This window comes from Lupinus angustifolius, chromosome LG01, assembly GCF_001865875.1.
Source record: "Lupinus angustifolius cultivar Tanjil chromosome LG01, LupAngTanjil_v1.0, whole genome shotgun sequence".
Taxonomy (NCBI): Eukaryota; Viridiplantae; Streptophyta; class Magnoliopsida; order Fabales; family Fabaceae; genus Lupinus; species Lupinus angustifolius.
Genome location: NC_032009.1, coordinates 33,833,400 through 33,844,828, shown reverse-complemented (window position 1 = coordinate 33,844,828; position 11,429 = coordinate 33,833,400). Strand labels below are relative to the sequence as shown.

Sequence of the window (11,429 nt, the reverse complement as noted above, 5' to 3'; positions counted from 1 at the left end):
TTGGGAGTGTAGAATTTATATAGGAGGGGATGGAGGGTTAATATAATACAAAAATACTATTTTATCCCTCTTCCTCCTTTAAAAAATCAATAGTATGTTATGTATTATATGTTATAGAATAATATTAGTAAGGGTAGTTAGGTAATTTGGCTTATTTTCCTTCCAAAACATCCCAATTTGGGGGAACTAGGTATTTTGGCATTTGGAGGGTTTGAGGGGGTTTGAAAAATCCTTCAAAACCCTCCCCTCTCCTCCACTAAACTCCCAAACAAGGGAATCTCTCTCCTAAACCCTCCCCTTCCTTCCCCCCCTCTAAAATAGTACTCCCAAACACACCCTAAAACTCAAGATCCGAATTATATATGATCTTGTCGCAGCATATGCAGTATGGTAAATGTTTGTGGTCCTTAAGATAATTGGGCTACCTCTACTATCCTTGCAAAAACTTAATCATATGTATTCATTTTTAATTAAATATTATCTAATGTGTCTATTTAGCCAATATAACAATCTCATCTATGTTACATTAGTTAGTTTACATAGTTTACAACATTCAATCTTAGACCACGTTCCATGTTTTATACTTATCCAGTAAATTTTTCTCATAAATTTAACTCACATTTCTATTACATATATAACATATAGAGTATTCCTCAATTTCATTTATCCTATTTAAATTCTGTAGTTTACATCTCCTTTATTTCTCCAAGTTTTGTAGAATTAATTCATGATACTTGAACCTTGTGATATGATAAACTCAACTTTAAGGTAGGATTTATGTGTCTCTTATTAAACTCACATCGTTACACAATATGTTCAACTTATATGAAAATTACAGGCTTCTTAAACTTATTTTTACATTTTTAGCTTCCCATTTAGATTTTTTCCAAGAACCTGATAGCAGTTTGAGAATCTGCTTTAACCATAATCTTTCTGAAACCTCTTTGAGCCGCAATCTTGGCTCCATGAAGAATCGCACTATGAAACATAACCAAGCTTGCAAGAGAAAGCACAAATAATTAAAAAATAGTCTTTTAGAGTAATCTCTAGCTTGCCTTTAAGTGAATTGTTGCAAAATGAATTGAACTAAATTCTAAGATTCCATAAACCCCTTTGATTAAATTTAGAATGACTATGTATAATTTTTAATTATTTGTTTTTGTAGAATGAGAGAAGAAGTGAGGGAAGTGAGAACCGTGAAGAATAGAGAAGAAGATGTTCTCATGAGAAAGAGAGAGAAAAACAGAGAGAATGAGAAAATAGAAAATGCAAGAGAGAGAATATTATCCTATTCTTTATTTGATATTCTGAAAATGTAAATACAAAAGGAGCAAGAACTCTTTACTTATAGCAAACCAGAAAACTAACTTCATTTCGAGAAGAGTCCAAGTTCCTTTGGACAGATTGGCAGAAATTATTCTCAGTATTAGTGAAATGCTCGAGAGAAATTGGGAGGTTAGAACCTATCATATCTTCAGAGAAGGGAATTCAGTGGCAGACTTTCTGGCTAAGCTCAGCCTTGGATCTCTTGAAACTTCTAGAATTTGGGACTCTCCTCCTGCAGAAGTTCTGTCTCTCTTGGAGTTGGATATTGTCTCTTTGACTTAGTTTTCTTTCCGCTCTTTTTGTGTTTTTATTTCCGAAGCACAAAAAAAAAACAGAAAACTAACTGGTAATGAATCTGGTCATAAAGATGGACAAGATTCTTTGAAGGAATAAAAGAAGTCAGATACATTTTAACTAAATCAGTTACAAAACAGTTAAATTGAACTACTCTAACATTCTCCCCTAAATTCGAAGCTACGATGATCTTTGTTGAGCAGTATATAGATCAGTGATGTGAAGCTTGTCCCGAAGAAGAGTAAAACGAGAAGAGGATAGAGGCTTGGTCAGAATATCCGCAACTTGATGCTCAGATGAAACGTGCTCAACAAGTAATTGTTTGTTGATTACTCTTTCTCTGACCCAAAAGAGATCAAGTTCAATATGTTTAGTCCTTGAGTGCAAGACTAGATTTCTGGAAAGTAAAACGGTGCTCATATCATCACAGTAAACCACTGGAACATAACTCTAAAATTCTAACTCCTGAAGAAGATTTTGAATCCAGATCATCTCACTAGCAACAATAGTTAAGCTGCGATGTTCAGCTTCAGCTATGGATCGAGCAACCCATTTTTGCTTCTTCGACCACCAAGAGACCAAATTAGGACCTAGATAAACACAGGCCCCTGAAGTAGATTTCCTATCATCGGGATCAGAAGCCCAATCAACATCACAGTAGGTATAGAGAGGAAGAGGATGATAAGGAGATGCTGGTTTTAAAAGTAGGCCATGAGTGATAGTCCCTTGAAGATATCACAGGATTCGTTTTAGAGCTTTCCAATGTTCTTCTTGAGGTTGAGAGGGAAACTGACAAACCTTACTGATACTATAGGAGATCTCTGGTCTCGTAATTGTGATATACTATAGAGCCCCAGCAAGAGATCGATATACTTTTCCGTCTTCCAAGAAATTGCTCCCATGTTTAGTAAGCTTGCAACCCCCAACCATAGGAGTAGGCAGGCTTTTCATATCATTCATATGAAATTTCTGTAGTAAGTCTTTGATGTACTTGGATTGAGTAAGAAGAAGAGATCTATTTGGAAGTTTCTGAATTTCAATGCCCAAAAAATAATCTAAAGCACCAAGATCTTTTAGGGCAAAATCAAGATTCATCTTCTCAATAAGTTGCTTGATCAAAGTAGGAGAGGTACACGTGAAGATAATATCGTTAACATAACATAACGCAAACAATTTGTGTGTAGAAGTAGTCGACAGAAAGAGAGAATGATCACACCTACATTTTCGGAAACCAAAGGATAAGAGTGTTCCAGCTAATTTGTCAAACCAGGCATGTGGAGCTTGCTTAAGAACATAAATGGCTTTATTCAGCTTGCAAACTAAAGTGTTATCCGAAATCTTGAATCCTTCTGGTTGTTGCATGTATACCACCTCCTCAAGAACTCCATTCAAAAAGGCATTATTAACATCAATTTGTTGAACATCCCATCCATAGGTTAGAGCCAAGGTTAGCATAACTCGAACAGAAACAAGTCTTACAATAGGAGAGAACGTTTCATTGTAGTCAAACCTAGGTTTTTGATGAAACCCTTTAGCAACCAACCTAGCTTTGTATTTATTAATAGTACCATCAGGGTTCTCTTTGACCATGAACACCCATTTGCACCCAATAGCTTCTCTATTCTCAGGTAGGGGAACCAAACTTCGAGTGTCATTTTTCATTAGAGCATCAAACTCTACTTCCATAGCTCTTCGCCACTCAAGAAGGGACAAAGCTACCTTGGCCGATTTTAGTTCAATATAGGCAGTGAGGGCACTTGGTGTAGACAAGGTTTTAGACTGAGCAGTTTTTGACCGAGTAAGCATAGGATGAGAGTTAACAGGAAAAACCTAACTAGGAATAGGATCCAAGGAAGGCTGAGCAGAAAACTAAGAAGGAGTAGAGGATGAGGTAGGATCGGATGTAGTATCTAAAATGGAGGAATGTGGCAGACTACTCGAAGGAGGAGAATGAGACACCACGGTAAGAGGTATACACACACTACTATTAGACTGTTGTTTGGGTATGGAAGGGGGATAGAGACTGAAAGGAAACTTGGTTTCATTAAAAACAACATCACGTGAAATGTACATTCTACCTGTAGAGGAGAGACACTTATATCCCTTGTGATGTAAAGAATACCCTAAAAAGGTAGACTCGGCTGACCTATATTGTAATTTGTGCTTATTGTATGGTCTTAAACACGGAAAACACGAACAACCAAAGACTTTCAAAAAGGTATAGTCAGTAGAGATTTTTGTATAGACACATGTAAGGCACACTACCCTTAATGGATTGACTGAGTAGTCTATTAATGAGATAGACAGCAGTCTCAAAAGCATATTCCCAATATGTCAAAGGAAGAGAGGCTTGGGCAAGCAATGTTAACCCAATTCTACAATATGTCGATGTTTCATTTCAATAACACCATTTTGATGATGAGTATGAGGACTAATAACTCTGTGATGAATACCGAGAGTGCTTAGAAGAGAAGCAAATGGACAAAATTCCCCACCCAATCAGTATGAACAGATTTCAAAACTCCCTTAAATTGAACCCCAATCATAGTATGAAATTGTTTGAAAAGAGTAAGAGCTTCAGACTTTTGTTTAAGAAGAAACACTCAAGTATATCTGGTGCAAGAATCAACAATAGATATATAATATTTGTACCCGGAAATCGATATAACCGGAGCTGACCCCCAAAGGTCAACAAACACTAACTCAAAGGGAGTGGAATAAACCGTGTGTGAGGGTTTTGAAGGTAAACGATGTGACTTACCTAGAGCACAAACATTACAAAAATCAGTGGTATTTTTATTCATGAGAGGAAGTTTACAATGTTTCAAAATATGTTGTACAACTTCTTTATGTGGGTGTCCTAAACGAGAATGTCATAACAAGTACAAGTTTTCATTTCTAGAATGTGTATGAGTAGGAGAAACAGAAAAATTACAACTCGAAGTTATATTGGGACTAGTAGAAACCGAAACAGAACTGGACAAGGAGGCTAGAAATTGAAGATTGGTGAATACATACAACCCTTCATGACTGAGAGTTACTTCTAGAAGTAAGGTTCCATCAACCTAAGATTTCACACAACAATAGTGAGAATGAAACTCAAAATAAACAGCATTATCTCTAGCAAATTGACTAACACTAACAAGGTTTTTGGTAACCAGAAGTAAATTTTTAAGAGTGAGGACTCGAGACAGATCATAAGGGGAGTTAAACTCAGAGTCCCCAATACCTGTAATAGGAGCACTAGAACCATTACCCATAAAAATATTGTCCGATCCAGGAAGGCCAGCAGAGTGCATCAAATTAGAAGAATATGAGGTAATGTGATGTGTAGCTCCAGAATCAGGGTACCACAGCTGGGAATTGTATGCTTGTGGTTCAATCGTAACCGGAAGATGATGAGGACTAGGTTGTCCTTGTGTAGGATAGAATGAATCAGCATATGAATGAGCAGGAGACATAGGTGTTGGTCCCAAAACAGAAGGTTGATGAAATCCTAAATGAGCCACAGAAGGAGTATTGTTGTTATAATGCCCTGTAGGCTGATGCTAAAACTGGGAATGAGCATAAGGGCACATAACAGGAGCAGAAACCGGTGGAGCATACTGTGCAGAAACCGGAGACAGTTGTGACTGCATTACTAAATCAAACTTGTACTAGCATTGCAGAGCCTCATGACCAGCCTTGTAGCAAAGTTGACACCGGACAGAACCTCGACCACGTCCAAACCGGTCACCCCTGCCTCGACCAAAATAATTGCCATGACCTCGACCATAAGAGGGAGCACTAGACTGATACAACGTTGTTGTTTATGCAGAATCTTGCTCCACGTGAGAAGGAAAAACAGAATCAGTATTGTAGGCAAAAAATTGGTTCTTGCGTTGCTGTTGTCCAGCAATGGAAAATGGTTCTTGGGAGATGTCTGAGCAACATTCTCATAGAAAACCTCATGTCACTGTTGACAGAGGAACATCGATGGTAGGACGAGGAGAGAGAGACGGTGGTGTTGATTCCGGTGGAAAATCCATGGTGATTTCGGATCTCTAAGCTCTGATACCATATTTGTTTTTGTAGAATGAGAGAAGAAGAGAGGGAAGTGAGAACCGTGAAGAATAGAGAAGAAGATGTTCCCGTGAGAAACAGAAAGAGAAATAGAGAGAATGAGAAAATAGAAAATGCAAGAGAGAGAAAGAATATTATCCTATTCTATATTTGATATTCTAAAAATGTAAATACAAAAGGAGCAATAACTTTTTACTTATAGCAAACCAGAAAACTAACTGATAATGAATCTAGTCATAAAGGTAGACCAGATTAATTGAAGGAATAAAAGAAGTCAGATACATTTTAACTAAAACAGTTACAAAACAATAAATTGGACTACTCTAACATTAATGAAGTTATAACATTGTAAATCAATGTGTTTAGCATAGCTTATTGAGTTAAAATGCCATCAACTCGCAAAAAAATTTACAATTTTCTTGACAGTCGACTATGTTTTAAATTGTAGTTATGGTCACGATTGTTATTATTATCATTGCGGTCGTTGATATGGATTGCAGTGCGAATTATTCTGTAATTAAAAAATAACTTTGCATTTGATGTGCCTTAATGCTGTCTGATACAAACTGTTGTAGCTTAAATACAGTCTGATGCAACCATATGATTGTGATTGATTGTCACATTACAATTGTGGTATAATTTAATTCGTTGTATATGACTATGTTACATGCACTCCTTCTTCTTGGTAAGTATCCTCTCACGTACGATTATACATAAAAAATAAAAGAAAAACTTATATAATATAACATTTTTACTTATTAAATATAATAATAAGATATTATATCTTAAGACTAAAAGTAAAAACAATAATTTTCATCACGTAACAGAAATCTGATTCCCTTCTTCTATATGCTTTCATATAGTTACTCTTATTTCCATGCGGGTCCTAGAATAATATACACCATAGAATCTGAAATGTCTTAAAAATAGCAAGGAGAGCAAGGTTTACCAATAAGGAGTGAGGCAATCTGACCTTATCCACATTCCTACCACAATCTAAATTATTTTAGCCACACCTTTTAACACATCACTCCTTGTCACACATCCTTAGCCTCAAACAAACAAAAAATAAAATACCCTCTAAGACTAAGCACCCCATTTGCAAATCAAGTTAATTTTCCATACAACTCTGATCAAGATTACAAAAATCTTCATCCATGGCTGCCATGAATTCTAGTGTCTTGGCTTGTACCTACACCATATCTGGTTCTGGTTGCTCAGAACTCAATGCTAAGCTCACTTCCATGCCTTCAGTTGCATCACCACCAGTCTCTGGTCAGAAGTTGCATGTGATCAAGGCTCAGCAAGCCAGAATTCCACAAGCCAAAGAATCACAAGCAAGTGAAGGAAGAAGAGGTGCCCTTGTTTTCTTGGCAGCTACCCTTTTTAGCACTGCAGCTATTGCTTCAAATTCTGCTGCCAATGCTGGTGTCATTGAAGATTACCTTGAAAAGAGCAAGGCCAACAAGGTCTATTCTATCTCTTGCCTTTGCTATATAGTCATGGTTTAGTTACCCTTTTTTTGGGTTGATAATTTTAATAGGATGAAGTTAGGTTTTGTACAACCATAATAGGTTGACACAATGGTATAATAGATGTCACATTTTTTATGAACCGGGTAGATAACTTATCTCGTAATATAAGAATACAAGAATATACATTATTCTGTATTCTTAATTGCCATTATATGTAATGGGTTTAATTTTTATGATTGATATAGGAACTGAATGACAAGAAGAGGTTAGCTACAAGTGGAGCAAATTTTGCTAGAGCATACACTGTGCAATTTGGCACTTGCAAATTCCCTGAGAATTTCACTGGTTGCCAAGATCTTGCCAAGCAAAAGGTATATAGCCTTTGTTATTTGCTTTTCCAAGTCTTTGTGTTTTACAAGGTTGTTATATGAACATTAAGTTTTGAATATTACCATTTATACATTATATATTTATTCATATCTCTTATTTACTTTATATACATGTTTCAAAAATACAAAATAAAGTAAAAAGATTTTATGTTTATTTTCTTTTGGTATTACCAATGATATTTTTTTACTTATTGGTTAATGAATTAATCTTTTTCGAGATATATGTGTCTCTCCTAACTATGTCGTCCCAAGTAATTGAATCATTTGACCTTTTGGCTATCCTGAGATTTAGTGGGTCTTACTACGAGACCATCTCCTTGTGTTAATTTCACGTTTAAGATTATTTTTTTGTCCTTAAATGCCTATCTTTGAGTCCTCTTTTCCTATCTTTCTTTTAATTTATGCAGAAAGTGCCATTTATTTCCGATGATTTGGAGCTTGAGTGCGAAGGAAGGGACAAATACAAGTGTGGTTCGAATGTTTTCTGGAAGTGGTGAAAGGGGGAACAATTTCATGTACCAAACTTCTTGCTAATACCCGATATTCTTCTGCTGTAATTTCATTATTGTTGCTATAATGATTTTCTGTTGGGTATAACAAATGAAAAAACTAAATCCAATTGGCTTAGTTGAAATTATTACATCAAGTCTCTTCAAATGCAATGCTTTGAAATAAAATGCAAAACTTTACTTAATAATTATTTTATATCCAAATATAACTCGGGTGAATCAAGACTAGATAGCGTGTTTGGATTGGATTCTATTTACAAATAGTGTCTTAGACATCTCACCAATATGTTTCGTGGCTCTGAAACCTTTATTTTCTCTCAATTTCTCTCCAAAACTCAACCCATATAATCCTAAAGCATTCATGTAGAAGATTTTAAGGCCATATATAAAAAGCTGACTTGTAGAATTTGCTTTGTCTGCCCATTCTATTCAATCATGGTTAAAACTTCATAATCAATCAGTTCCACTATCCAGCAAAGCAGAAACAAAAAATACACCCATTTGTAAAACATGCACAAGTAATTCTTTAGAATCTATCATATGGTAAAGTTTGGTTGTGAGATGAGGAACTCCAAGGTTCATACTAAGATTGATTATAGTATCAAGCAGAGTTGCAAGTAACAACAGCCCAAAAATTTGTTCATACTCTATTCCCTTCACTCATCCAACATCTTATTCATCACAAATAAATTAATTGGATCTGTAGGTTGTTAGTTTCTTCTGCATTTTTCAGTCATTTTAAAGGCTTATAGTGACTCTTATTAACTATTGATATAAGCTAGCAGTGTACAAGAATTGTCAAATGTATTACCTATTGGTTGTTGTATAGTTTCTCTTTTGGGGAGGAGTTGTTCTATGTAGTTTTGAGCATGTAATTGAATCACACAATACTCACCTATAAACAGAATAGTTTCTAATAATTAACATACACGTCCCACTTATTTCCGAAACAAATTCTTCTTCATGATAAATACCATAGATTCATTAAAAGAAATATACTTTCATGATTGCTTTTGAGGTTGGTATCCACAGGATGAACCAGTATCGCATTAAAAAATCAACAAATGCGTTATTTGGTGCTTGGTCACCAAGTTATTCAAGTGAAGAAAAGCAGCAACCACCACTTCAGGAAGGGTATCATATCCCCTTCAAACGTAAGACAACTTAGAATATATTTTGACTATGTATGGATTGAGATAAAAGTATATGCAAAAGTTTGGTCCATCATATCCTAGTTATTTTTTTCTCCTTTTTTATAAACATCATATCCTAGTTACCTGCTAATAAGCGATTTTCCTTTTGAAAAATTAAAAGCTAGTTAAATGATGCTGAATGATGGATAAAATGATTAAATATTTTATATACCCACCAGTCACTATCATATACCAAAAGAACATTACCTAATATGTACAATTTTACTGTATGGGATGAGTTATACCCAAGCGAAGCGAGGAATAATAATTTAATCTTTGCGTGGAATTCACTTATTTTTGCTTTCTATCAGTTCTTCATTGCCGTGATATAATAAAGTACAAATTTTTTTTTATACTATCAAAGGTATCATTCTCTTATTCTATGGGTAAGAAACTAATTTTAAGTATATAAGTATCACTCATATGAATCAAATTATTGACCTTTTGATTATCTTAAAGATCTAATAAAATACAAATTGATATCTTGTATAAATAAATAAAAGATATATTGGTGTGAACTTTACTGAATGCCTGAAAAATGATCATAATGTAAAACTCCAGGGAAACACGGACACTACTTAAATAACACAGACCGTATTATTGTGCTAAGAAAAATGATATTTATTATCGTTAGAACCGGCAACAGAAATAAAATAAAGAATTGAGAATAACATAACAGGATATGCTAACGAAGTTTATTATATTACAATAATTAGTAAGAAACCTGTGAATTCGCACGAGTGATAATGTATATTGCATGAATTTAATTAAAGAGTAACAACTTAACTTGTTAATGAAAATGTTACTGAGGATTACCTACTAAAACATTGTTTGTAATATTCCATTGCTGATGTAAAAATATTGAGACTATGAAATGGTATTGAACCTGTAATGTTAAAATAATGAAAAATGTTATGAAAGTTCGAATGAATTTAGTTGCAAACACGATGTTTGTTAACACGAGAATGTGAATAAAGATTACCTCATAAACCTTGTTTTGTATATACTTGATTGTTAATGTAAAGTTGTTGTATATTGAGATGATATTGAATCTGTTATTTAAAAAAAATGTATTAATTAGAAATAAATATTTGAAACATAATGTAAAATAAGTTATAGAATACATGTTACAGATTTTAGAAAATTTCTTTATAAACGACATTTGTCGTTGACTTAAGTGGTATACCATCCTTGTCATGTATCAATATCTTCAATCCTTTTTGCCTTGTACTCTTGAAACAACTACATACAATTGACCATGACTGAATACTGATTTACGCAAATACAACCCTACGCTCTCTAGTGATTGTCCTTGCGATTTGTTGATTGTCATAGCATATGATACAATTACAGGGAACTGTCTTCGGATAAGCATGAAAGGTCATGGAGATTGAGATGATGACCTTGATAACCTAGGAATGTAAATGATATTCCCAATATTTTTTCCAGACATTATTTTTGCCTCTACTACATGATTAGTCATCTTCGTAACCACCAACCTTGTACCGTTACATAACCCTTCAGACATATCTAAATTCCTTAACAACATAATCGGGGTGCCTACTTTTAGTTTGATCTTATGATTTGGAAGACCTGATGTTGATAGTGAATTTAGAAATTCCAGAGTTAGCATGTTGAATGATTCATTATCATTAGCATCAGACATATCAACTTCATCTGAACTCAAGTATTTATTTTCATGGCCTATAAGTATACATTAGAATATTATTACTATAAATATAGTAAATGTAATACATATAACATAAATGTGTATGTCGAATAAAATTGAATACTTTACCTGGAATTTTCATCAAAACATATTCATTGATTTGATCAACAATCTCAATTGTTAATGCAAGTATTGCTCTACATTGAAGAAATTATTCATCCTTGTAATGATCTTGTAAGTTTGGGTAGGTGCTAGAGACTATGACCTCAATTAGGTTATCATAATCTACAATTAGAAGTTCGTATGAGATATCAATTTCAGCACAACCATCATTAGGCTCGGATAATTTTCTATTTCTCATCTTTAGTATCCACTCAGAGAATTGCTTTATATCTGATTCATTATCATGATTTTGTAAATGCATATTCTTTGTAAGGGTTAAAACTGTACATTGATGTCAAAGATATGATGCATTAATTGTTGCATGCACAATATCTGAACGACAACCTCTT

At 34.3% G+C, this 11,429-nt stretch overlaps 1 protein-coding gene and 1 long non-coding RNA gene across 2 annotated transcripts in view; one reads left to right on the top strand and one right to left on the bottom strand.

Moving 5' to 3' along the window:
* The window catches only part of LOC109361684, a 16,309-nt gene continuing 7,953 nt past the window's right edge, over window positions 3,074-11,429 (bottom strand). Inside the window, exon 4 of the long non-coding RNA XR_002109316.1 lies at window positions 3,074-3,236. This is a non-coding gene — a long non-coding RNA (uncharacterized LOC109361684). The remainder of the gene's footprint in view (window positions 3,237-11,429) is intronic.
* Window positions 6,719-8,192, top strand: LOC109361673 (photosystem I reaction center subunit N, chloroplastic-like). Its single transcript, XM_019607194.1, has 3 exons — window positions 6,719-7,151; window positions 7,403-7,528; window positions 7,954-8,192. The coding sequence occupies exons 1-3, from the start codon at window positions 6,840-6,842 to the stop codon at window positions 8,041-8,043; spliced, it is 528 nt and encodes a 175-aa protein (XP_019462739.1). The 5' UTR covers window positions 6,719-6,839; the 3' UTR covers window positions 8,044-8,192.

Excerpts from the sequence above, each read along its gene's own strand:
- LOC109361673 (XM_019607194.1), top strand. The coding sequence starts at position 6,840 with ATGGCTGCCATGAATTCTAGTGTCTTGGCTTGTACCTACACCATATCT. Across the intron at positions 7,152-7,402 it reads AAAAGAGCAAGGCCAACAAG|GAACTGAATGACAAGAAGAG; the intron begins GTCTATTCTATC and ends TGATTGATATAG. Across the intron at positions 7,529-7,953 it reads AAGATCTTGCCAAGCAAAAG|AAAGTGCCATTTATTTCCGA; the intron begins GTATATAGCCTT and ends TAATTTATGCAG.